The 27,998-nt window shown below is 41.5% G+C and overlaps 1 protein-coding gene across 1 annotated transcript; it reads left to right on the forward strand.

Moving 5' to 3' along the window:
- Positions 1-99: 99 nt before the first annotated feature.
- TRPC4AP (transient receptor potential cation channel, subfamily C, member 4 associated protein) lies at positions 100-27,996 on the forward strand (the record flags this gene model as incomplete). Its single annotated transcript, XM_010294781.1, has 18 exons — positions 100-228; positions 465-581; positions 3,534-3,591; positions 4,722-4,777; positions 6,351-6,479; positions 7,639-7,840; positions 9,861-10,049; positions 11,720-11,862; positions 15,692-15,823; positions 16,485-16,543; positions 18,955-19,056; positions 20,886-20,969; positions 21,295-21,385; positions 21,749-21,889; positions 23,492-23,600; positions 23,814-23,926; positions 24,165-24,371; positions 25,968-27,996. Coding segments are annotated over 18 exons (2,199 nt in total), but the record flags the coding sequence as incomplete, so codon positions are not given.
- Between the last annotated feature and the right edge of the window lie 2 nt (positions 27,997-27,998).

The following is a 27,998-nucleotide window of genomic DNA, read 5'->3' on the forward strand; positions in this document are numbered from 1 at the left end:
TGTGTTCTTCTGGTATTTATAGTTTGAGGAGGTGATAAAGTTGCTTTCCTTGTTGTGTAGCATTGGACACATGGGAATTAGATTATTCCTTTGTTGCAGATCACAGAGGCCTTGTTAAAGGAAAGAGATAAACAAGCAAAATGGAATGGGATTCCCTTACTATTGCAAAAGCTGTATGAACATAGCCACCCAAACAGCGATTTCTCCCAGTGCCAAAGCATCTTAAAGGTACTGTCTACACTGTTCTTCCTGAAGGCCAGGTGTTATCATTGCTTCCTTTAAAGTCTACTGTGATCATATTCTAACTAATTTTTGAAACTGTTCACATAGTGTCTGTGAGTTGGCTGATAGATAAGAGCTGGGAATTCGTGTAATTGATTAGTCAGTAGATCACACAGTTGGAGACAATTGTGTTTATACTGATGAACAGTTTTCTTTTTGAACTGTCTTTTTTCTGCATGCAGGAAATTTCTCCACTTCTTTCAATGGAAGCCATGGCATTTGTTACAGAAGATAGAAAAGCTGCTCAAGAGTCCACTTTCCCAAATACATACACATTTGACTTATTTGGAGGAGTTGATGTAAGTATGTTTTTTCAACAATATCAAAATATTTCTGTATGATAATTATACCACTGAGGAACCTGTAAGTGAGGTCTTTGAGACCTTTGAAGCTTCTAAATGCAAGCTGTAGAATGACTTTGCCAATTTGATGTTAAGCATTAGAATTATACCTGTTTCTGCTAATCAAAATGTGAAAAGGGTGTATTTTCTGAGCAAGGTGCTTTTTCTTATATGATATAGACCTGGCTGTTTCTTCAGGTAGTCTGTTTTTAACTTAAAAAAGGTGAGGCTGCTAAGTTCGCAATGAAAACAGTTTCAAATTATTTCTAGTTGTGAGATTAAATATTACAGTTGGTGCTAGAGCACTGAGAATTTCACTTAGGACTGAACGATATGTGGCGTTTTTTTAAGCACACTAGGGCACTCTGTTAGCCAGGTTGTCTGTGTTTATTGCTGGCATGCAATGCAGACTACTTCATCTATGGAAAACTTTTTAAACAGAGCTGCAAGGTTTCTGTAGACATTCTGGCAATTTATCTTTTTGTTTGTTTTAATTCTACATTACACAAATACCCAATTCTATGGTGACAGCCTCTGGGATCTTTGCTTTCTTTGGAAATGTATGATTTGTATAGTCCAGTGAACTAATTGACATTTTTTTTTTTTTTGTCTAACTAGACAGTGTCTTTGCTGCTTCTCTCTTGATACACTTAGCACGCCTTTACTTAAGTAAAACTGGCATTTAGGTTATGTTGTTTTGAAATTAGCAGTGGTTTAGTTGCTGGTATCCTGTCAGCTGACGACAAAAGTCTTCAGCTACCCAAGCAATTTAGAACATTGTATGAAAATGTTCTAAATTTCCCTTGTTTTTAAAGGGAAATAGTGATAGTTCCTGTAGAGTGCTTATAACATAAGAATGCATGGAAAATGGCTCTACATTTCATATTTAAATGTGTGTGTTGGGGTTTGGTTTTTTTGGTTGGATGGATTTTGTTGGTTGGGTGGTTGTTTTTTTTTTCCCGTGGGCTGGAAATGGTAAATATCAGATACACTGTAATTACCTGCTGATATTACGGCTAAAGATTTGGCTGATACAAATGGGTTTAATCTGGTTAAAGGCAGTGGTAGAAACCAGTGCTATGTGTTTTTGAAAATCCTACTGTAGGACTTGAAATGGAAGTATTCTAATCTGCTGGTTCTGTGTATGCCATGTGCTGATTCTGTTGCAGTATTTTGAACTGTGAAGCATGAGTAACTTTGAAGGACACTAAATCTGCAGTGTACTCTGTATGCAGTAAAGTGTGATAGGATATTCCTTAAAATATTTTTGGATTCTGACAGCCTTTACACCGAGGAAGAACAAAAGCACATTTGTGTCTCCCCCCTTTATATGAATACATGTAAAATACTACCCAGGAGTACAAACATGTGAACTGATGCACAAGCCTTGTGGACTTTGGACTTGAATGCAACCCCATTGCAAAACTGCTCCTTCTGCCTCTGCTGAGGCACCCTCTTACCTATTCTCTTTCTGCCATTGGACTCTTGCCCTTCTTGGTGCATACTGTTGCAGTTTCAGTAGGATGGCTGAAGAAAGCCCTCTCCAAGGAGTGTCTCACACCACTGCAGTCCAGTCCCTGGAGTGTATGTGAGGAGCATACCAGTTCTGCAAGAATAAGGTGATAAATACATGGTGGGTTACAGTATTGACCAGGAAAAATAAGTACTGGCTGAAAAGGTTCACTCTGTGGCAAGGCAGGAACGATCATGACTGTGGCCACCCTTAAAAGACCGACTTGTTGCAGACTTGCTCTTGCCCAGCAGAAGAGCAGTGCATAGGGCTATCTTTGGATGCTTGTCTCGGGTACCGAGCCTTGAGGTGCACACCCTCCTCCTAAAAAGTAAGCCATTCATATGAGCACTACAGTACTGCTGCAGTCGTTTTTCTCTACGCTATTGATGCTACAGCTACTATTATGAATACTTGCTGGAAAATGTATATTCCTTTTTGAAATTGCCTGTTTGTTTATTTGTCAGTGCTTAAAATGCAGGCAGTGCCTCCAGTGCTGTCAGATGTTTTCCTCTGTGTCTGGGTAGGTAGTTCGTTAAAAGAAAAGTAAAGTTAAGTTGGGACAAATAGAGCAAGTTGTATAATGTAAGTATATTGTCAGCTGGTATGACTTGGCTGGGTGATGCCTACATTGCATTTAACAATTTTAAACTGAATTTTAAAACTAGGGTCTATTTGCAATACTTCTTGCAGAAATCATCAGTTCCTTCTAGTGGTGAACTCTCTTTTTTTTTTTTTTTAAACTGCCATTTTAAAAAAAGTTTTAAAATAAACCAGTGTTACAGGCTAGAACAACTAAAGATCAGTTCTACATCTATCAGAACCATAGTCCTACTCCTGGAAAGCTGGCTGTTAATATTCCTTAAATAGAAATGAAACAACACTTCACATATCTGTAAATGTGTGTGTAAGTATACATATAAGGTGCATGTACACAAGCCGTGGCTTGCTCTTTGTTGGTGAGATTAAAATCTGGAGCAACTAAATTCTGTTATGTCTGGACCTGAAATGTATTTTGAAGGCCAGCAAGACTGAGGCAGAACTTGCAAAATTTGCATCTCTCTGCAGATTATTGCTAAAGATTCATTATTTTGGGAGATGGTTGATAGCCATCCTTGATGTTATCTGGATGCATGTGAAACTACATTCTTTGCAGACTCAAATTCTTAAAACTTGCCAGTAGGAGATTGTTTTATACGACTGTTATTATTTATTCAGGGTAAATACAACTACTTTTTGTCAATGTAATTTTGACACCAGTGGTGTGTTGATTCTAGAGCTTCCATTATTCACCTCTGTGACTTCAGCAGAGACAGGACTGTTTGGATTTATCACTGACGATTAATTGGTTATTCGTATCCCAATGATTATTCCCTTAATTCTTTATCTTGTTGTTACAGCTTTTAGTAGAAATTCTCATGAGACCAACTCTTATTACACAGAAAAAGAAACAGAAAAGTAAGTAAATAGGTGTTTTATCTTTTTTTATTCTTGCCTTCTGTCCTTATTCAGACAGAAATTTGTCTATTTTTCTGTTACTCTTTTTCCATACCAGCAATTTCCTCTTCCCAAATGAATCATTGGTTTCTTTGTTCTCTGTAGTACTGATTCATGATGGGATTTAGGATAGTCACCTGTTGCAAAGCACAGCTCAGGAGTATTCATGCACTCAGCATAACATACTTCTCTCAGTGCAGTAAATCTGCAATCACTCGAAACTTTTATTGTTACTGTGGCTATAGCTACAGTTAACAATTATTAATAATAAGCCACAAAGCATTGTTAATGTAATAGGAGTTATAGAGATCGTGAGATAATGAAAAGTATGCTGTTTTCCTGACCCAGTCATACTGACTACTCATTTCCAAATTGCAATAAAGAGAACTTGCCAATGGGGCACAGTAGCTTCAGCCAAACTTTCCTGCTGGAGCAGCTTTAGTTTAGTGTTTTCATTTCTCCTGTCTGTGATTGTGCTGGTTCCCTGAACCCTTCTGAGGAAAGGAAATGTCATGGTATGCTCCATGCCCCTCAGCCAGGGAACTTCAAAGGTGAAGTAACTTGAACTTGAGCTAGAAGCAGCTGTTGTATGTCTGTACTGAAAACATATTTTGAATATTAAAATGCTGGAGTAAACCAGACTGAAAGCTTTTCTATGATTCCTGATAGTGCCTGGAGAAAACTGCATGAGCTGTCTCTTTTCCCCCCGCCCTGCCCTGTGCTTAATAATTGGAACTGATACATATCTCAGCAGTTTCTCTTATTGACAAATTTTGAGTTTTCTATGATATTTTTCCTAAAATACTGTTTACACCCCTACCATTTTCTTTTGTGTGTGACTAAGAAGTGCCCTAGACCACAAGGATATCTCTGTGGTCCTAGGCAGTGCTGATAGTAGTTTTGGAAGAAAGCATGTGAACAGGTCAGCTACAGAGTGTTTTCTTCCTCTGGTTTCTATCCTCCAAGGCATTTGCACATATGATCTGAGCTAGCAGGTAGCCTGAAATTCTCACCTGGTTTATAGCATTTCATGTCCGTACTGTGGACGTTGGCAACATGTAGCTGGTGAATGTCTGTTTTCTCCTTTGCAGTAAGCGATGACCTCATCAAGGACTGTTTAAGCATACTGTACAACACGTGTATATGCGTAAGTACAACTGCTGTGGGAAAGTGTTCTGCTGGTCATTTTACATGTGCCACTTGATAAGACAACATACAGACTCTTTTTGAGTGCAATTTAAACTTACTGTGAAACTTTTCATTAAAATCCCTTCAGTTAAATATCAGACCACCCTATATTTTTAAGAGTTACTCAAATAGTTTCTTTTTTCTTAGCTACATTGTCAAGTTTAAATCCTCTTGGATCTTTCTGTATCTGTGTTTCCAAGGGAAATCAGTGTCAGCCTTTGTTGTATTCAAACTTACATTTTAAAACTGGAAATGGATGCCTCCTAACCCGAGATACAGGTAGTCTTGTTTAGTAATGGTGCTAGCAAAGTGTTTTAAGTTTGATCCTGCAGCTCCTTCATGTGCTGAATATTAGTTTGGTTCAGTTGATGGCAGAGCAGTGCTAAAGAAGACGCTCGGTTAAAGGCCTATTGAAATACTCTGCCATTAAAATTCTGAAGCTAAAAGCACATGCCTCACATTATGCATGCAGGGAGCATCAGGATTGTTTACTTAATAGCACATTTTATTGTGTCATAGCCTAGGGAACATTGTTTAATAAAAATGTTTAAGGTGGCAGTTACTGTCTTGGAGCTCTTCCAAAGACATCAGCCTAATCTTGAGAATTTTGAGTCTTAATAGATCATGTTCTCACTGCTACATCTCTGTGTACCCATGGGAGAGAAAGAGAGGGATCACTTTTTTCTTGGCTTACATGATTTATTTTTTTTAACTACAGGTAGTGCAACTTTTGCAGACTGTGAATAGTGTCACATGCTAAGAAACAAGCTTGCAATTTATAGACTAGCTGCTCTTTTAATTCACTTCAGTATTCTTCTCTCTTGAATGAGAAGTGTTCAGGATCATAGAAGTGTGTGTGGAATATTAATTGTTCTTGTGCTTATGTGTAAATATTCAGGAAGTATGTAAAATAATCACATTCTGTGAGCACTGGTAATTTGTCAGTCACATCTAATAGACAGCTTTGCAAGTCGCAAGGATGTAGTTTTAAGTTAGGTTTAATTCCAGAAAAGACTGGCTGTGTTCTCAGCAGAGATCAGAACATGAAAGCAGTGCTTAATGGTCAGAGCAGGAAAGCTGGCCCTAATGAACTCAGTGATGAACCCGAGTTCATGCTTTAGCATGACTTTTGGCTTCATCACTGAGTTCATTAAGGCCAATGTTTGATTCTGGTTGCTCAGACGCTGCCCAGCTGAGAGCAATGCTGCTGACAGTTTGTATGGGAAACCAGAGACAAGCCTCCTTGACGTTATTTCCAGGCCTGCAGTGTTTGCTTTTGATTCAGACAAGTAAACAACTGCCTTGAGATGAAGCCTCTCATCCTGGAGCCTGTAGTTTCTGCAAGTGTCATATTAACTTCAAACAAGGACTGGAACTAGTTTTGGTCACCATAAACACAACGTTTCCTGGTTTCAGGAATAGCTGATTCAATAACACGTCATCTGTAAAACTGTCCTGCATGTGCTGTAACACACAACTTGTCAAGGTGGGCTCTGATGCTGAGTCTTTGTGTGCTTCTTGCTGCTTTCTAGACGGAGGGAGTAACAAGGCGATTGGCAGAAAGAAATGACTTCGTGTTGTTCCTGTTTACACTGATGACAAACAAAAAGACATTCCTACAAACTGCAACGCTCATTGAAGATATTCTGGGAGTTAAAAAGGTTTGTTACTGGCTTCTTAATTTTATTTGTATGGCTTCTCAGGCCAGTGGAGGAAAGACAGCTGTTTCTTTGAAGAGTTGCTGAAGATAATCCTCTAAGCTAGCATTCTCACTTCTTGTAGTTTACTTGAAAGCTGACTGTTCAGAGTGATCGTTAGCTTCAGTCACATTTCACATAGAAGCCAAATTATGCAGGTGGTGTCATACTTGTAATGCTTTTGCATAGCTTGTACAGGGTGATGGGGGGGTGAGTGCCTAGCTCTCCTTGAAGTACAACCAGAATTTCAAACAAAGAAAATGAACCTCATATAAATTCATTTTTCATCCTTGCCTTCTGAGTACACTTCAAATATTTTCATAGTCTTCCTGACATCTGGAAGGCTTCCCATGCTTCTCTCTTACCGTGGGCTTTGTCACCTCTCTGAGAGGTTGTAGGCTGGGGGAACAGGGCACTTAGGCCCTCTGCACAAACTATGTTTTTGAGCTTGCTTGCCAGCATTATTGCAGCTTAGTGCCCTGATGTGGCGCAAATAAAATATTAGAGGTGTAACCCTGGGAAAACCCTGAATGAAATGTGTCTGTGTGCATTTTATGAAGAGGATCAGGATTCTGTAGCTTGTTACTGTTTTTTTAGAGTGAGGTTGAGGATGATGTACCTCCTGAGATAGGAAACAAGATTAGTTTATCTGAACATAATGCCTTTTGCTGAAAACAGTTTTCAGCACCTTTTTATTAAAAAGAGGTTTTGATGTAGAAGGCTGAGAAAAATAATCTAGAAGTTGATTTTCATCTGTGAGTTTCAAAGAAAATACAGAAGTGGAAAACAAAATTGAAACTTTCTAATACCTAAGTGTAATTTGTGTCTTAAATGGGGTTGTGAGTTTTTGATTTTCTTTAGTTAAAAAAAGACCCCAAATTTTATATAAATACTTAGTCTTTAAAATATAGATATCTGTACTATTGGAATTGCTAAACATAAGTGACAGCAGTTGTAAATCACAGCTGTTTTCAGACTCCTGTCACTGCTTGCTTGCTTCTCTTTTACTAACATTGAAATAACATGCAGCTCTCCCCAGGGAGGAGCTGTAGCTGAAGTCTTTGGCTGTCTTCACTTACTGAACATCACGTGCGACTTACTCAGTTGATGTTGCCTCCTTCAGGAAATGATACAACTGGATGATATTCCCAATCTTGCAAGCCTTGTGTCCAGTTTTGACCAGCAGCAACTTGCGAACTTCTGCAGGATCCTTGCCGTCACAATTTCTGAACTTGACACGGGAAGTGATGACAAGCACACGCTTCTTGCCAAAAATGCGCAGCAGAAAAAAAACTTGGGTCCTTCTAGAGCTGAAATTAATCAAGGTAATTGTCAGGTTGTGAACAAATGCAGAAGAATCTCAACAGTGCGTAAAGTTTCCCTCTTCTCAATGTCACATCTGTAGCATATGTTTCTAGAGGATACTGTGAGCTTTCCATCTCACAAAGCATTTTTCTTTCACTTTCCTCAAGCAGTATCTTGGAAACAATCTTTCCTGTTAATGAAACTTAACTTTGTAGCTTTCAGTTTCGTATGGTGTTGGTAATTAGGTGAGTTAATTTCTGTTGTTTCAGCCCTCTCTGATGAACTGAGTGGCTTAAGATAATTGGCTTTGTTTTCTATCTCTCAGTCACTTCTATGGCCTTCCCTTTAGCAACTCTTGGTAATTCCATGTCCTTCATATATGAATTTCTGAACTAAAACTGCATACAGCCTGCTTGCTGTTAGAGAGTTTTTTTTCTGATTTTATTTGACATTGTCCTGAGCAAGATGTCTTTCTATATCAACAAGGAAAGCATGTTTAATATTAATCATGTTGCCCACTGTTACCAGACTTGGAAATCTGTGGGTCTAATCTCAACTTTAGCTTTAGGCACAATGCTAAATTTTTGCTAAAAACATGCTAATTCCTTATTTTGCCGAGTACTTCTCAGATGCAGAAAGAAGTCTTGCCTAGAATGATGAATATGAATTTAAGAGACGTTAATTTAAGTACCCTCAAATGTAGAATCTGCTGTTTGCAGCTCTTACTGTGCTGAAAAGCTTTTGGGCCTCTGAAGCAGATGCTTGCATAGACCCATGCCAAACAATTTTGGGAAGTGCAGAAAGGGGTTTTGGAGCTGGTTCTCCCATTTTCCAACACTGTATTAGCCATGAACAGCAAAGCTCTGTTTGTAACCGCTGCCACCTCTGCAGCACGCAGTGGGAGACGGATAGCATAATGCAGGAGGCAGAAGCTGAGAATCTTTAAAGGGATTTTAAAGTATATTGTCTTCTGCCCTGCGATTGCCAGAGCTTGCTTGTAAAAAGCAATGGACAAATATGTATAGGTGTGGGTACAGACTTTAATTTAAATTAGTCGATCTGAACAAACTTGGATCCTGCAGAGCTGAACTTAGCCAAACAAATGTTAACTAATCATTTTTTGTTTGCGCAATTAGAGACTGTATCTAAGACTGCAAAGCATATTCCATTTTATAAATTTTATCAGGGAGCTTATTCTTTCCGAGATGGTGCCAGCAGGAAGAATCTTGTAATTCTTCCATGTCGTGTTCATGGACAAATTCTTTGTCCTTTTCTACTTAAATTTGCAAATGTGTAGTGAAGACCTAGCCATGTATCTGTAATAAACAGGTCCTGTCATTAAGTTACTTTGTGAAAACTTCAGGACAAAATGCATTTTGCAGACCAGTGACTTCAATCCTTGAACTGCTGTTTCTAAGGGTGCAGTTCCACAACAGTTAAAACCCTCTAACTTGGGACTGCTGTCATGTGTTACCCATCTGTTTTGCTCCATGATGAACAAATTCAGGAAACTAGTACTTAAAAAGCTAACAGCTTTCCGCCCAGCTACTGAAATGACCTAGTTCAGTTTGCTACAAGACAAACACCATGGGAGGTAAAATGAAGGAGGTGGCATCACACAGAGGAAAGGGGAGGGGGAGCTGCCCCTTCCAAGTGCTGCTGCTTTATTTCTGCCAGTTTAATTTTCAGCTGGATCAGTTCCTTGATACTGACTCACCATGGACTGGGAAACAGCAGTGCCAGCAAAAGGGAATTGGCTGGCAACAAGTGGTTAGAGTAGGGTAGAACTAATTTTTTTCCAGTGTAAGTCCAACACAAACCAGTTTAGCACTGTGAGTTATGCCTAGGGTATGTACACTCTTGTACAGTCCTTGGTAGGAGAGTGCACAGACTTCCATCATTGGATCTTTTTAACCAGATGGAATTTGTTTCTGTGTACTCTTTACTAATGGAGGTGTTTTGGTACCTTGTGGTATAGAGGGTTTTATGACTGTTGTGTTGGTGATCTTAAATCCTAATAAAATTATTTTTCTTTTTCAGCTACCCTTTTGAATATTCCAGGCTTCATTGAGCGATTGTGCAAACTGGCAACACGGAAGGTGTCTGAAACAACAGGTACTTCTAGTTTCCTCCAGGAATTGGAAGAATGGTACACCTGGCTGGACAATGCACTAGTACTTGATGCACTGATGAGAGTGGCAAATGAAGAGGCAGAGCAGAGCAGTACAGGTATATGGCTTGCATTCCTCTAGCCATCATTAGCTGATGTGTTTCTTAACCTTTTTCAGTGTTTGCCTTGTGTTGCTTTTCCTTTCAGCCGGTATTGATTCCCCTTTTCTTGCATGAGGGACTGACGTGTCAGCATTTAGTTCTGAGTCACATTTTGTTCTCATGTAGCACTGATCTTTTTTTCATGAACTAAAGTTAGCAAAAGGGAATGTCCTGTGGCAAACTGTGCCCTTTGCACACCTAGATAGCACTGTAATGCTGTACATCCTCAGCACTAATGTCCCCTGGAGTGACAATAACGCACATCTGAGGTAAGTGACTTTACCAGTATTTTGCTCTAAAACTTCGGCTGATGGCTTTAGGTCCAAATACTTCATACCAAGCAAGTGGTCCCTTTAAAAAGGAAGGGTAGTTCCAGCAAAATTAAATAAATTAATTGGGGGAAAAAGACGTTGTTACAGGTGAGAATACAACCTTAGGAAAACGCTTTGAAGCAAGTGCATAGTTTGTTTCTTCACCCTTCAATATTACAAGAATTCAAGTATGTCTTGTAGAACTTAAAGTACTTGGTAATGAGAATTATCCCAAAATTTTGATATCTAAGTCTTTGCTTCTATGGAAAACTTTCTTCCTTATGCAGTTTCATTAGTTTTGTAGCAATTAATTATTAAAACGTCTAAAAATACACAAAAATGAAATATACAAATGCTCTAGCAGTGTCTCGCACATACCTTTATGCTCACCAACTTGGTGGAAACTGGAGAACGCTTGGTATTTTGGAACAGAACTCACAAGGCAGTTTTGCTGAGGTGAAACATGCCCAGTCATAGTTCTTGACCCGTAACATCAGTTAGCAAGCAAACCTAGATGTACTTTCCCAGAATACTGCCTCGGTCTCCAGTGGCTTGTGGCTTAGGGACTTCTGAGTCAGAGGTGGTGTCTGTGCTTTTTAGCCTTTGATGGTTTCCTTCCTTTGTGTGTTTGCCTAGTTACTGTTTCTCCACAGGAGTTCAAAAAGCATTCACTGTATCCTGTGGTAGGGCAGTTCATCAGTTATGTATTGTGTAAAGAGCTAACTCCTTTCTGAACTGCAGCCTACAAGTTTCACTATGTCCTTATTTACTTTCTCTGTGTCGCTCATGACTTTTGTCACATTTTCCACTTGTAGTCATGGCGTGTTATATCCTCTTTCTTCCCTTAGCAGTATAACTCTCGATAGGGCTATGAAAATTATTTAACTGTGGCCTAAGTAGATTGGTACTGAGGTATGAAATGAAAGTAGACTGATAGTAAATGCTTCTGATAATCTCTCCCCTGCTTTTATTACCTTTTCTCCCATGTCCTTTCTGGTGCAGTAGTCTGTTAATTCATATAGGTGATCCTACTTATTTTAGGTGGATGATGCCATTTAACTTATTATGGAAAAATTAAATACTTTTTAAAAATCTAATTTTATCTCCTCTAAAGTTCCAGCTATATTTTTTTTCCCTCCTCTGTAGCATTTAATTTAAATTGGTTATTTGTTGTATGTCACTATTTTTAGTTGAGAAGAGGATTCAAGCAGACGTGCTGGTCTTATATCTGCAGTGTCTCAGTGTAAAAGTAATAACTATAACAAATCCTTTCCTGTTGAAGCTGCCTCAGGCTCACATCTTTGCCATCTTGTTCAGAGTCTTCGGATGAAAGTGGATTGGCCAACACCTCAACACGAACACAGCTTCCACAGTCCATGAAGATCATGCATGAGATTATGTATAAGCTGGAGGTGTTGTATGTTCTCTGTGTGCTGCTCATGGGGAGACAAAGGAATCAGGTGAGCACTTGTAAACGGCCACGCACACAGAAGTTGATGTCTCTTTAAACATAAGTGCTCATTAATTAGGTCATGGACACGGAAACATGAAGGGCAAGGCTCAAGGCATAAAGCTGGGCAAATCCCATCATTGCAGCGATGCACAAACAAGCAGGCAGTGTTTCATTGCTGAGAACCAGAATGAGCCGTTGGGCAGGGCTGGACACAAGTTGTGCTGACCAGTGTCGGGAGGGTGGTCTCAGTCTCTGCAGAGCTGCTGCTCTGGTGCAAGATGGATGCAGGGGGATGCCTCCTGGATGGGGCATCCTGTCTCTGTGTGAGGAAATGTGTGGACGTACCTGGATGCTGCAGGAGCTGCAGCCAGGCGTTCGTCCCCTTCCTGGTGCACTGGTGACCTGCTTGGATGGAGCCCCTTCAGGCCTTCCCCTTCTTGGGCTGCTTTGACTTTAGGAAACCCTCTGGGGTGATTTGTGAATGGGTGATCTTTGCAGTAGGTTCCCATGTCTCAGCTGAGTGTGTGTTGTTAACCTCTCAGCTGAGAGGATACACTTCGGTGCTGTCTTGCACTAGGCGCTGCCTAGAAATCTCACTCATCTGTTTCCTCTGCCTTTCTTGCTTGCGAAATGAAAAATAATTTGTTTCCTGCCTCACATAGGCTTATGGAGAATCAGTCACTGCAGCTTGGCTGTAGTTTGATTTTAAATGGGTCAAAAGCATATTGTGAAGGGAAAAGAAAAGCAACCCGTTGGTGCAGTTTTGACAGGTTTCCAACATTGGCAATCTGCTCAGCTCAGCAGAGCAGCTTGGAATAGTAGGGGCATTCAGATGCCCTAGAGACTGGGAGGATCAAATTGTTTTGAGTTGTTCAAGAGCTGTTGTATTAGGCAAGAGTAGCTATGTTGGGGGGCTGTTGCTTGAGTACATTTATCTTGAGTATTTTGTTCTTTGCTAGTAACCTCCCACTGTATAGGAGTTACAAATACTCACCACTGGCAGTCTCTTAAATCTCTCAATCTGAATTTAAAATAGAAGTGCGTTTGTAGTACCATCCTGAACATAACGAACCTGTTTGTTCTGAACCTAAAAATGGATGCTCAGCGTTAAAAAGAAGTAGATTCCGTATAATAGTAACTACAGGAAACCAGCAATTCTTGCTGAAGCCACAATTACTACCATAAGAAACTAAAAATCCTATTGTCATTCCTTTTGGAAGTACTGTTTCTAGTGGGCATAAAATGAAATTTAAAGAAGCCCAAGACATAACTGGAACTACCAAAACGTGGATCTGTTAGGAGGACTTTTTTTTCCATTGTATCAAGTCAGATAATTCATCTCTGCCTGATTTCACCACAAGAAAGCAGTTTTATCGATACTGCAGAAACTACTTGAGCTCTCCCTCATCTGCTGCCACCTGTTCAGGGAGCTGGAGGTGCTGGCTTCCTTACTCCTTGGGTGAGGTCTAGTGTGTTACTGTCAAATGTGACAAGGTAGAAAGTATGCTGCTGAAGTAGCTAGCTTGGAAGCTGATGTCTTTATTTTAATATCCTGGGAAAACAACTCTTTATTCTTCCTCTGCTACTTCTGCCCTCATGAAAATGGGGAAGCTGTCTAAGGATGAAGCTGGCATGCAGTTCACTTCTTCAGGGCTGATTCAGGACTGGAATTGAATTCTTGAAAGATTTGAGCTGCTTCATTCCCAAACACTTTGTCCAGAGCCAGCTCTTTTTGTAAAATCCAGTGCCTTTGAAACACATGATATATCCTTCATTCCTTAATCTACATAAAGTTTCAAAGACCTGGGTGGCAGATGCAAATCCATTTCCTTTCCTGAGAGGCAGTCAGATTAAGAACTGGAGCTGAGTTCTTCTATGTGGAAAGCCCCAATAAGCAGGGAACGGCAGCATCTGCAATAGCACCCTCGCTGACAAGCATTTCAGCTGCTTGATGGTATCTCTTTGTCTATGGGGGAATAAAAGCACAGGATCTGTGATACCAGTCTTCCAGTCTGAGCTGCCAAAGGTCTTACTGGTTTTATATTGGAATAATTTTGCATAGAATTTCTAAAGGGCATCACAAACCTGCTTCAGTCCACTGTGATAATCAATGTAATGGTCTGGCATTTGCTTGAAGCCTGATGCAGCTTCCTAACAAACTCAACCTGTTACTGAATGTTTACTCTAAATCCTTGGTTTAAACTTGACTGCTGGCTAACTTGCATAAATTGACAACTGGGCTAGCAGTGACTTGGCTCCTACTTGCTGCCATGCTGGGCATGATTATGCCCTTGGGGATAAGTGGTGTTTCACTGCAAACCTGTGCCTTTGCTTCCTTCTTATTGTGGTCACACCCTAAATTACTCTTCTTACACATTTTTCTAGGCTGTATTGCATGTCTGTATTGTGGTGAATGGCAATCAGCTGATGTACTTGCTCCTGCTGTAGGGAGCCAAACTGCATGAAGTAGAAGCTCATCATAGTTTTGGTAGTGAGAAAGCAATAGAGCAATTCATGTGAAGCTGGGCAGCAACAGGAAAAAGTCAAAGGAGATTGAAGCATGAATATAGAGCAGGGATTGTCTTGGCATCCCCAGGCTGAGTAGTTGTAATGAGTTCGGGGTCTGGGAGAGAGCGTGATCCAAAGGCAATGATTGTGACTCAGGGTCTTTGTCGTGCAGCCATCTTTTAAGAGTTAAGCAAAATAAAGTAAACTGAACACATTTGAAATTAGGGATGAGTAATTCGGAATAAGAAGATTATGGTCTGTGTGGAAAGGAGCAAATTCACAAATTAAAGTGATGAGCACTGAAAGCGCCTTCTTTAGTGAGGGGCCGAGGCTCTTGCAGGCAGCTCGCACGCTTGGTTTCATCCTGTTGTCCTTGGCCACTGAGGGACAAGGGGGACTACAGGGAGTGCTTTGTTCGGAGAGATTCCTCAGAGCTGTTGTTGTTGGAAGCTTGTGACTAGATCAAAGTGTCCGAGAGCGTTTTAAAGTAAGGAAGCACTGAAGGACTCCAAGCTTTGCAGTCTCTTGGGGTAGTACGGGTGAAGTGGGAAGGAGCTGCATGCTTCTTCAGGTGTAATACTCAGAGATGCCCAGCAGGGAGAATGTGATTTCCAGATAGATGGGAAAGTTCTTGGCTACAGCCAAGAGGGATGCAAAAGGCCATCAGCCATGCTGCGAACAAGAATAAGAATAAAAACCTTTAAAATAGCATCTGCTTCAAATGTTTTGATTCATTCAGGTATTTGAGGAAATCTAATAAAAAGGAGTCATCTGCTTGAAATACTGCTGGTTATAATTCTGCATGTCAGGGACGACCTGGGTTATTGTTTAGGTGACTCCATGTTAAGGAACATGTCCATTACTGCTTTGGGCACTTAATTTTTACACCATGTCAGGCTTCCCAATCATGCATGGTTTTCATTTGCACCACATCTCAAGGGATGCTTGCTCAGTGGATGACTGGCAGCAGAATATTTGCAGCTTAGTTTTGTAATACATAGGAGTTAGGTATAGATGTATTTTCAGTGTGCTGTAAGTGATCTTCGATGTCTAAAGCCGCTTCCAGAGGTGTAGTGGTTAACTGAAGCACTGCCTAACAGCTTTCTCCCAAAATGTCAGTTTTCTATCCATGTCCACCAAATGGAAACTACTCTGATAATACGCCATGGTTAGTGTGCATGTTAATACAAACACATGCTGTTTGATGAAAGAATTCACTCTTTCTGTTGTCAGAGGATAACATAACTGTGCCCATCTGCTTACCAGACTATGTTATATCCAAATTTGAGGCTGCAATAAATGAGTTGTGTACTTTTCTTGTTTTCCAGGTTCATAAAATGATAGCAGAGTTCAAACTGATTCCTGGCCTCAATAACTTGTTTGACAAACTGATCTGGAGAAAGCATTCAGCATCAGCCCTTGTTCTGCATGGACACAATCAAAATTGTGATTGTAGCCCAGTGAGTAATTTTTAAAATTTTGTATTGGATTTTTATCCTATCATGTCGTTCTGAGGAGTTGTATTGAGTAACTGGGTGCTTGTATAATAAACGAATTAAGATGTGGTAGCATTCATTTTTTTGAGAATTACTGTCTTCACTTAAGTCTTTATCTTTGGCTCATACTAGCAATTTAGCCAGAGGGCAATTTAACCTCTCCCCTCCCTCCTAGTTTGGGAACTGGAAAAGAAGTAAATTCTATGGTCTTTGGAGGCCAAAGGTGGAAGATGACCAAAACTTAAGGAAATGATAGTCTAGCAGGTCTAGCAAGGAGAGGCACAAAATACAAAGGATCACAGTGAGGTTTTTTGGGGGGTGGGGTTTTTGTTGGTTTCTTTTTTTTTTCTCCCCCAAACCTAGATATTTTAAATCGATCGATACAGTGATGAGCTTTTTTTGCCTTTGCAGTGATAAGTTATTAACCATTACATACATAGGCTTGGAGGCAGTCTCGTCTTCTATTTTGGGGAGCCTTCTCCATTTATGCAAGCCACTTGCTCTGCTGTCCAAATGGGTTTGATTTGGACAGGTTTTCCATTCAGCAGTTTCATGTCAGCTTCGTAGCTAGTGATACCCAAAAACACTAAAGCAAAATTTTTTGACCTGTCTTGTCTCTTTTTAGGACATTACTTTAAAGATACAGTTCTTGAGGCTTCTTCAGAGCTTTAGTGATCACCATGAGTAAGTATGAAAACCTGTGGCAGATTGTGTCTTGGCGGTATTGTTTGCCTGGTTGCAGTTAGAGTGGGTGTCCTAGGCATGGTGCGGATTCCATGTTAGTGGAACATTGTCCTGTCCTTTCAACTTGATTCAGATGTTCATGTGCCTTTCAGCTTCTGCTATGAAAAAGCTAAGGATGTGCTCTCCGGTGGGCATGTTGTAGTATGTCTGTTGATGATTAAAAATAGCCCGTTTTGCTTCATGTTGAAACAAACTGAAACATTTATATGATGAGTTAACACTTTCTGGCTGAAGAAATCAGGAGGCAGCTTTCATGATGCTGTTTATCTGTCTTCTCCCTGAGAGTTGGTGGGGAGCCAGTGTGCTCACAAGAGCATATGTACCCTGTGGGGACATGTTCAGGTTTAACTCAGAATGGAACAAGCATAAAACAAAGGCTGTTAGAAGACCAGGGTGAAAGACAGCATACCTCTGAAGAGGTTAACCAATATTCTTTTGCCTTTGTAAAAGGCTGCAAGACATGATTGCTGTCTAAATGCCAACAATGGAAAAGACCAGATTAAACTGGTAGAAAAATGTTAGGGGAACAATTATCTGACAGCTAGCCATCAGGAAGCTAGGCTGGAGATGGGAAGAAAGCTGCTGTTTGCCTTCAGAAGGTACAGCTTACAAAGCTTGAGTCTGCTGGAGTAGTTGAGGAGTGATGCAGTTTTCTTGTTTGTTTTTTTTTTAATGCGGTACTGCTGGTGCAGAGATACTTGTTGCTCTGTTATGACTTGTAGACTTGTATCTTGCATTCTGTCAGTGTCCGGTGCTCTAATTCAGTCCTGCAAGATGGTGTCCTATTCCTTACAAACATCTGCATTTGAGGCGTATTGCACTTCTTGCCTAGCTGGTCACATCTACAGCCGGGGTGACATTTTTGTGGGGGTTTTAGTCATTACTGTTAGACGTGCATGTTGAAAGTATCAGCCTTTTTGATTGTGGAGTATTAGCTTTAACAATGGGGAGCTGCTGGACATACTGTAAACATCAGGGGAAGGCTGACCCGTGTAAATCCTCTATGCAAGACATTGTTTGCCCAGGAATCACTCTAGGTTTTCTAATAAAGTCTCTTTAGATGATGTTCCTATTTAAGTGGCTACTACAAAGATCTCAGGATTTTTTAGACAGAAAATAGCTTTCAGCTGTAACATTTGAGCAAGTGGAATGTGTGGAATCTGGTTAAGGTTTTTAAACGTAGTTATGTGGACTTTGTATGAAATCACAGATAAGCTGAGTTAGCTGAGGACAAGATGAGAGCAAGTACTTACATACTAATATTAACTTTAGTAAAATTGTGTCTAAACCAAACTTACGGAACTGTTTATTGCATGGAGAGAGAGGCTGTATTTTCATTACAGAAACCTGTTGATCCAGATGAAAAGAATCTTCACATGACAGCCTCAGTGGGCACTAATCTGGAAGATAGTGTTTGAAGCAAGAAGGCATCCCCATCACCTTTCTGGTCTAATAATTTGTCTTCTGCGTAGTTGCTGTGTTTTGATTAATAGGTTCTTTTTGTACACCCTCACACTCGTCACTGCATCCTGTGCTCCCGTAGGTTTCCTGAAAATAAATCTTTGCACTCTGATTCTGAGCACTTTGAAGTAGGAGGACTCTAAGGGAGCATGCTAGTACTGGGAAAGGGAGTCTGTTAAAGGGAGCTTCTGGACTACATTTCTACTTCATCAGAGTTGTGTTGCATTTAACTAACTTTACAGATAAATTAATTGATTTTCATAATGAAAAGTTCAGTGTTTGATAAAGAATTTCATACTAATTCCTTGGGTTTATTCCTGTTCTGTTTTTACATTTCATGAAGTTTTTAAGTATTTCCAGAGTAAGCAGTTGGCTCAGAGTAATAAAATACCAGGATGATTGAGTACTTTTTTGCAGTTTGTTTTCTAACTGACATGTATTACTGTTAAAGAGCACGGTCACTACAAGGTAGAGAAAAACTGTAGGAAGGTGTGAAAGAGTTTGCCATTTAGTCTTCTGAAATTCAGCAAAATGTTGCTGAGATTTAAAAAAAAAAAACAAGTGTTATCCGGAAGGAAATATTTACAAAACAAACCACAAGATCCTGAACAGGTCAGCAAAGAATCACCATCTCAAAGCTGGTCAGTGTTGAAACTTGCATTTGTTAAATTTTGGAGGAGGCTTACAAAACCTCAGCTAGCTGGCTTGCCTTGGGAGCGTGCTGTGGTGGAGGGGAGTGGGAACGGCTGTGAAGAGCCGGAGAAATGAAAGCAGATTGCCTGGTCCTGCAGCCCTTGTAGGCCTGTGGCTTTACTTTTCATGGAACTGCATGTTTGTCTGCCTCTTGAATTCATATTTTTCTCCCCTACTGCCCAACTGTCTTGTTTTAGGAACAAGTATCTCCTTTTAAACAGCCAAGAACTTAATGAGCTGAGTGCAATCTCCCATAAAGCCAACATCCCTGAAGTTGATGCAGTTGTCAACACAGACAGGTGAGTAGGGATAGACAGTTTAGGTCAGCAGCTTCTAGCATTTTGCAAGCACTTAACATTGGAGGTTTGATGTCACCTGTTTTGTTCGAGGTCCTTCTGTCCACCATGGTTGCTTTCATTTCAGTGGCGTGTTTCATCAGGAGGTGTCTAGGTTTGTACAATGTTCACAGTCGTTAGCAAATCTGAAGTGTGCTTATGCTCAGGATAAGGTGCTTTAAAAACAAAAGCAACCTAAAATGGGAGGTTTGAGTTCATGGCCCAGATTTCATTATGATGTGCTAGGTCTGCCTGTTTGTCTGGCCTTTCTCGCTACAGGCATTGCAGACAGACCTGGAAAGTAAACTGGGATCCCTCTCATGCATGAATTGCTGCTACTAAGAAATCTTAGTTTTGAGATTCAGGAGCAGACTGTGCACACATAATGTCCATTTCCAGTCTGCATAAGCAGATCTAAGTGTGTCTGCTCAGTCTTTATTTTAAGAGCAGCTAATAATTAGAATAAGCTAAATTAGATTAGCATGTTAAACCACTTACAGAATCTCTAGTGTTATATTTGAGTATCTGTTAGATTGACTATTTTGATTTAATAAGCTCCTTGATACATGATTCTGGCGTACAAACCTTACAAGGTAGAATGTTGTTTGCAGAATTTAGTTGTCAGAATACTCCCAGAGTATCAGCAGGGACTTGGTCTACACAGAGTAGATTTACCTCGCTTCAAAAGGGAATTCTCTAAGAAGATTTCTAGATCATAATTATTATCATAATACGGTGCCTAATTGGGAAGAAATGGTGTCTGGTTTACTCGGATCCTTTCCTTCTAAGCACAGGTACCTTTCTGGCTTTGTTCAAAAAGGATTAAGTATTTAGGGGGAAAAATTCACCCTCTTAGGGGCACACTGAAAGTAAGTGAATGAAAGGTGTAAACAGCTTTTTCCAAGCTGCAAAGTTTCTCATCCCTATTAAGTGTTAGTAAGAGCAGACTATCACGCTGCAAGAAAACCAGTTCTCATGAGGGTTTTGTCAGCTGGCTATTGACTGCCCAGCAAAGGTGCTCATCGTACGCAGCCATTAACCTGGGTGCATCTACTGAATATGCATGCTGGGGTGTTTTCTGAGTAGAGGAGTGCCGCTTGAAGCATCTTACTCTACCTCTGCAGGGTGGTTTGTATAGCCAGACAGGCAGCCCTGCTCGGTTTTTGGCCTAAGCTTGGTTTCTTTTTCACCCTTAACATTTTGTTTCCGTTTTGCTGCTCTTGATACGAGATCAAGGCATTGCTTCTGCACGAGCTTACTGTGGGTAGATAGTCCACTGAAGATGCTATTTAATACAAGTAGTATTGCAGTTCTACAGCCTCTATACTTTTACTAGTACATACAGAAGGAGACCTCATGTAGTATCTAGGTTTCCATAGTCTGCTTTGCCTCCTGAAAAGAACTTAAGAGTTTCCTTACATTTGTTGAGCAAACAAGGTGTGTGTTTCTTTCATTCCTAAGATCAAATGTAGTATATGGGTTTTTTTCTAATCTCTTAGTTACCACAAGATGTGAATTGATGTTTCTGAAATTATTAAAATTCTGAGAGACGATGACTTCAGGGTTTGTTTAGAAGTCATGTTGCAGGTATTGCAGACATTTATCAAAGGCAGTGAGGAGAACTCTTCCACTGGTAGAACTACTAATGAAAGTTAATAAATATTTGTACTATATATATAATACTGGGATTCTGATCATTAAAAGCTCTGGAGAAGAGACTGGATTCAGTGTTCTACAAGGTACAGTGCTTGCCAGCCCTTCTGCTCATGCTGTAATTTCTTCACATGCTCTAGGAGTCTTGTCTGTGATGGGAAAAGAGGTTTGTTGACCAGACTGCTTCAGGTCATGAAGAAGGAACCAGCTGAATCCTCCTTCAGGTGGGTTTGCTTTGCACTGTAACATCGTGTTTTGAGTTGACTGGGAGGTCAGTTTGTTTTCATACAGCTTATAGCAGTTGAAAATGCTTGAAAATCATAAGCTGTGAAAATATCTGGTTTTGTTGCACTTGGCTACAATGGCAGCGCAGGTGCGGTAGAATGCTGAAGTTTGCATAGTCAGTACAGTCAGTGATTTCTGCAGGATCAAAAGGTCTGACTCAGCTTCAGATTGGAGTGAAACATTAGGAAATTGGATTTAAATTATAGTTGTGATAAAATACTCCCCTTGCTCCAAAATTAAACCCTCATTTCTTCTGTTTCTCAGGTTTTGGCAAGCAAGGGCAGTTGAAAGTTTTCTGCGAGGCACCACCTCCTATGCAGACCAGATGTTCCTGCTAAAGAGAGGACTCCTGGAGGTAATGAAGTTTATGTCAAGCTTCCTCTGTAACGTGTCTCTACAGCAATCAAGAAAGGTTTACCTGTGATAAATACAAAAGTGGGTAAAAATGTAGTGTTAAATATTCACTAGGAATAGGCCAATTTTTGAAATGTGTCTATGAATTCTGCTTCTGGTAGCCAGGTGTGGGTGGCCAGTTGTATAGCCTACATCAGTGGGAAGTTAATTTAACAGAAGACTCATCTGAATTGTTGTCTTTAGTTCTGTCATCTAAGAACTAAACCTGCAGATAAATGTTTCAAATAGTAATTAAATCAGAGTCTGTGCTGTACTGCTGGCTTGGGCTAAACTGTGTCAATAACATGTTTTCCTCCTGTGCCAGCATATTCTCTACTGCATTGTTGATAGTGAGTGCAAGTCACGAGATGTGCTTCAGAGTTACTTTGACCTTCTGGGAGAACTGATGAAATTCAATATTGATGCATTCAAGAGGTTCAACAAGTACATCAACACAGATGAGAAGGTAAATATTTATAAAAGCTGTCCCCAGTGGGTCAAATTACATGCTCTTATAACCAAATGTAGTGCTAAGAAACTCAGATTCATCTTTTGGTGTGGTTGTTCAGCTTGGTGCACAATCAACACTAAGGAGTGAGCTGCCAAAGTCTCTTCGCAAGCATGTATGTTGCTGCCTACACTTGGGTTTTCAGAAGTGCTCCCAGCTGTTCTGAATCAGCAAGTGCTGAGCTGGTCAGAAAACATTGCCCAGTTACATGATCAGGCAGGTCTAAGGTCAGGGCTCAAAGATGGTAGAACATTTCCCATGAATTGGGGTAAGCTGGTAGTTGTGGACATTGAGACAGGCTCCAAAAAGATCTTTCACTGGAACTTGTGGGGGGCAGTTCTTCATGGAGGTGACTTAAAATATTCATTAATATTTGATACTGCAAAAAGATATATCTTATCTTTGATGTTACTTGAACTTACAGACATTTTAAGAAGTCATGGCTGATGTAATTACCTATAAAACTTAGTTACATATGTAGATCAAGAATGGGCAGCTCTCTATGCAAAGTGGTTTCATGCCCTTGTGCACTTTGTGCATATAACAACAACTGTTGGGTAGGTTTTGAATGACCTCATACTCTTGCTTATGTTACTGTAATTTTTCTCTGGTTGCTGTTAGGTCTGGCAGACCTCGGAGAATAAAAGCAGAGATGTATTTAAGGGAAAATGTATTTAATTTCAGATTGTTTTCTGGTAAATGGTCACACATTCTAGAGAATCTGTCTTTATACTTTGTGTGTGCCTCCTATTTATTAATCTCTAACTTTTTAAAATTCTCATTCTGTATGAATCCCTCACTGTATTCCTCCTTAGCACTGTCTGCTTGTACAAAATGAGTGTAGGAAAACACGGAGCTGGAGGAACTACAGAGACCAGCAGCCATGCTGTCTTGTCTCCCCCTTTCAAAATGGTGTATGAAATCTTGGTAGTCTTGAAGTGACACAGCTTCAGAATAGATTTTAGTGGTGCTGGGACTTTGGCATTTTTCTGTTCCGAGGTGTTTTTAAGGTACTTGCTCTAGGGACCCTTTGGCAGCCCTTGGTTGCCAAAGTCAGTATTGGCTTGGGCTGGATGAGGCAAGCCCGGGAGTCTGTATCTCCTCTTAATTCGTGTTAGAGATAACAAAAAGGTAACGACCCTGAGTATGTTGGCATTCAGAACTTAACTCTTATTTCTGAAGGGAGGGGGAAATTGTCCATGTCTGTGATGCCTTATGTTGGTGAAGTGCATGTTTTAGGTGCTTGTGCTCAGAATTCAAGGTGGTTTCTCCAATAACCTTCAAGAACTGTGCTTGTTCAGTGTTGAAAATCTGGACAACACTCTACTGTTGCCCTGCTCACCAAAACCCTGTTCATAACTCTGCCTACTTGGGCTTGCTGACCTGTTCCCCTTGTGCCAACAGAGTAATTGGTTTAGTGCAGCTCTTGGCCATGCGCATTCTGAAAAGGATATGAAATGCTGTTCTGTCAGACCTCATCTATGAGTGTTCACGCAGGATGAACCTTTTTGTTTGTGTGATTTTGTTCTAATGCAGCACTAAATAGTTATTTCTCTTCAGTTCCAGATATTTTTAAATCAGATCAACAGTTCATTGGTTGACTCAAACATGCTTGTTCGCTGCATTACGCTGTCCCTGGACCGATTTGAGAATCAGTCTGATGCTAAAGGTAAAGAATAAGAAATGGGGGGGGAGGGGCAGTGTTTGGTAGTAATAATGGTTATTTTAAGTCTGGGCTTTGAAAATTTTGGATTTAGACAGAGAAATGCCACCCTGCATGTTTGTTGCTACAGTCTGAGCACCAGTTCTTACTGCCATATTGCTTAGACCAATGTGTCTGGACTTTAAGCACTTGATGATTGTCTTTTTCTTCTTGCTGCAGTTGCAGAAGTCCTGTCAGAGTGCCGCCTGTTATCATATATGTCCCAGATGTCTATGAGAATGTCCTTTCTTTTCCGTCTCATTAATATTATTCATGTACAGACACTTACACAGGTAAAGAGCTGACAGTAACTTTGCAGTAATCTTGCTGGTACTGTGTAGTGATGAACTGGGCTGGGAGCAGGGAGGAACTTGACTTCACTGGAGACCCATGTCCCTTCTTTTGTGATACATGTAGGAGCACCTCCTCTGCGTGCTTACCGCGAGCGCGTTATGTAAGGACATGTATACAACTGATGTCTTGATATTTTTGTTGTTGTTGTTTGACCTCCTGTGTCATTTTTACTTTTAGGAAAATGTCAGTTGTTTGAACACAAGTTTAGTTATCCTAATGCTGGCCCGAAGGAAAGAAAAGCTACCTTTTTATCTGCGCACTTTGCAACAGATGGAATATACAGAAAAATACCCAGGCTTCATCCTAAACAACTTCCACAGTCTCCTGCGATTCTGGCAACAGCATTACCTCAACAAGGATAAAGACAGCACCTGCTTAGAAAATGTATGTGAACCTCTTACCATAACAAGAATTAATCATAGCAATATCTGTCTACTAGTCACCTAGCAAAAATGGGAAGTGAGAGGCTGTGAAGGGAAAGAAGGGAGCAAGTTCTTCCCCCCAGTGTAACTTTCTATAGTGCCTTTCACACCATCTTACCTGGTCAGGTCCTTTCTGCAAGCAGTCAGACTGCCACGAGGTAGGTGTTGAGTTTCCCCGCAAACAAGCCCTTAGGTCTTGGCTCTGGCACACAGAAGTGAGACTTGCCAATGCTGACCGGGTTTGAGCGGCAGGGATGTGGAGGCAGGACAGAATCCAGCTCCCAAACTACTTAACACCTTAACCAGACTGTCCCCTCTCTTCCTGGTGTGGCAAAGAGTGCAGGAAAAGTATCTGGGGCAGCTGCCCTGTGGAAAGCAGCCTGCAGGTTTCCACTCCAGAGCTGGCCTGTCTTGGGCACTGAGAAGCAGAAGAAATGACCTGTGATGAGATGGCAACTCCCTTGTATATGTGCTAGAAGGCTGAAGTGAGGTTGCACAGGTTTCTCCCTTGACTTTTCAGTGATTGGGTGGCATCTTTAACAGAATTTTAAAGCCCTTCTCTGGTGTGCATGTACACTGCAGCACACAGCCCTGCGGCTGTGAGGGGAGTGCAGTGCAGGCAGTCTCCTAAAGATGAGGTACCTGGAGAGGCGCAGAGTTAGGGCTTTGAAAGTAGTTAAAATAAGGACCTTCAATTACCCAGAAAGGGGGAGTGTGATGGAGGGGAGTCTGTGTGGGAGGGACAAGCTGCGCTGAACAGTGCAGACTTGTAACGCTTTTCTCTCTGCCTCATTTTGCGCAGGATACTTCCTGCTTGGGTCAGTGTTGGGCTGAGCCAGTTAGACCTGGGGCCCCTGGCGTGTCCACAGTGTGCTGGGCTGTGGAGGGGAGATGCTGCCGAGACCAAAGCTCTCTGCCATTGCTGTGTTTAAGGGTTGCATCGCACTGTGCACGTGCATTGCAGTGCTCATTGTATCTTGGGCCACTGGTGGGGTGGAAGTAGATAGTAGTCCAGTGTGTAAAGGCTTTGGGCAACATGTGGTGTTGTGTAGGGCTGCCGAAGAGGCCTTTTGGCCTTGAGAATGTTGCAGGAGGGATGCAGGCAGGGAGACCGTATTGTCTTTGTGTCTACCCTAGGGGCGGAAGCTACTGCCAGCATTGGCTTGATCTGCAGCACCGCAGTGCCTGTGTTTGGACTGGGCAGCGAAGGAGAAGTCTGGGCTTGTGTGTGTGCCCTGCCTACTGGCCCATGCTTGTTGGCATGGTGGTCACCCTGTGCTGCTCTTAGCCAGGCTATAGTTGCCCCCGGTGCTGGGAGTCCCTACCTGTAGCTGGGTGGCGGGAGGCTGGCTATAGAAGGGGTCATTGGTTCGGCACCTGCCCCCACCCAGGGAAGGTGGGCTGGAGGGTGAGTCGGAGGTGTGAAACTGGCTGGGGAAGTCGGGCTGATCAGGAAATGATTTTCAGTTCTCTCCACTGAATGCGTTTGGGATGGGTCTTCTGTTGCATGGTGATGCCTGTGCTCCATGCTAACCAGCCTCTTCATCTCTTCCCACAGAGCTCATGTATTAGTTTTACCTACTGGAAAGAGACTGTATCTATACTGCTCAGTCCAGACCGGACATCCCCCTGTGCCATAGTTAGCTACATTGACGAGGCATATATGGACATTGACAGAGACTTTTCTGAGGAGTAATTCTTCGCTCTGGCTTCTGATGGACAGCGCTTGGAGGGTACCTCGCAGCCCGTGGATTTTCAGGGATACGCTGTGTAGTGTGTGTGTGCGTGTGCGGCTTGGAACCGTGGAGCGTTACCGCATTGTCAAAACCCCAGCCCCCTCCTGGTCCCCATCTCTGATCTCTAACGGATCAGAATTTGAAAGCTCTCTGGGCAACACATTCAGGGATGTATCTTCCAGTTGTTCTGGGATAAAAATAATCACCTATGAAAACCAGCCTCTTTATTTTTGTTTTTTCTCTTTCCCAGTCCAGCGTGGCTGGTCAGAGATTTTTTTTATTTTTTTGCTGACAGCTGAGGATACTCTGTATGTGCCAATGTAGTTGTGGCTCTCTTTCATGGTGACCAGAATTAGCAAGTCAAAAAGCACAGAAATTGCCCTCCAAATGTGAGGTCCAAGGAGCCAGTCTGACGGGGACCCTGATGCACCAGCCATGTGCAGAGCCACCATGAGGACTCCCGTCAGGTGTAACTCTTCTGTTGGGGTTTGGAATCGGGGGTTTAGGGTTGGTTAGAGTGTGAGTGCGTGTGTGTGTGTGCTTTTAATTCCTGAGAGCCCTAGCTCCAGTCACCTCTTTACCATCTACTTTTGGATCATTTGGTACTAAATCTGTCTGTGCATTAGGAGAGAACCTCTGCTCCTTCTGTCTTTCCTGCAGATCCTTCCCATCTGAAGGCGTTTTTACAGTGCTGCGGAGAACAGAGACGTTTCAGCAGTGGTGGGATTGCAACAGGGGTTGGCTTTTTCACGGAGCGCTAGCATTAAAATGTACTAATTTTTTAAACTTGCGGCTTGTCCCTTCTTGGGTAACTAATCTGGTTTTAAAATCCTTTTCAGGACCATTGCTCGTGATGCTAACCTGCTATGCCTGGAAGTCTTATGTCAGTCTCTGCTTTCAGTCCTTAATATCAACACACTCATTAATCTTGAAGTGCAATATTTACTGGAGATATCAGTGTTTTCCTGGATCTGTTTTAATCAGAATGTGTTAAATGCTGGGAATAAACACTCCTGGTTGAAAGTAACTTTGTAGGATATGTTGGGAAAGGGGTTTTGGCAGTCCCGAGTGCCAGACCTGCACCTGCCCTGCCCGCTCACCAACGTTAATTGTGTTGCTCTAAGACAGTCAGGTTCCCAGGAATGAAATACAGTCTGAAGTCCTGAGCCACTGCATTTAAGTCAAAAAATACATCTTGCAGTTCCAGCTAAAAGGAACCAGTTTTCTTTGAAACATGTATCTGAATTTTGGGTTTTTTTATTTTCTTAACTTATTTGATGAGATGACTTCAGCTCTGGAGAGGGCTGTCCCAGAGCTGTAGCATTTTGTTGATAATTGTTGCGAGCAGAACGGAACCTATTCCATGACTCCCTGTGCTGGGGCCTGGACAAGTGAATGAGGCTTCCTTCCAGCCCCAGGCGCAGGACTTGCTCTCTGAAAGTCACCTTTCTCTCTTGCTTGTCTTGCACTTCGCTGTCCTGCTGTGGACTTGCAGTCAGTACTTTGCTTGCAGGGTGGTTGGAGCTGCTGAGCTCCTGCATAAACCCAGAACCTGAGATGCTCCTGGGGATCCTTGTGTCCCTCCCTGGGGGGCTGAATCCCCTGGGCAGGCTCTGCCCTGCTCCCCTGAGGTCACCCCTGTCACACCCCTTGTGTTGGGGAGCTTCTCACTACAGCGGCTGCAACTCTCTGTTCTTCATCAGGTCACCCCCTCCCTCCCCTGAGCTAATTTCTTTCTCATCTGTACTTTTTCGTTCTTGGGTATTTGTGTTTTTGGTGTATCTTTGCTTCTTCTTAACTGTAATAGATGTACACTTAAAATAAATGCTTCAAATTAAAAGGCTTTTAAGTTA

Source organism: Phaethon lepturus, unplaced genomic scaffold, assembly GCF_000687285.1.
Source record: "Phaethon lepturus isolate BGI_N335 unplaced genomic scaffold, ASM68728v1 scaffold10189, whole genome shotgun sequence".
Lineage (NCBI taxonomy): Eukaryota > Metazoa > Chordata > Aves > Phaethontiformes > Phaethontidae > Phaethon > Phaethon lepturus.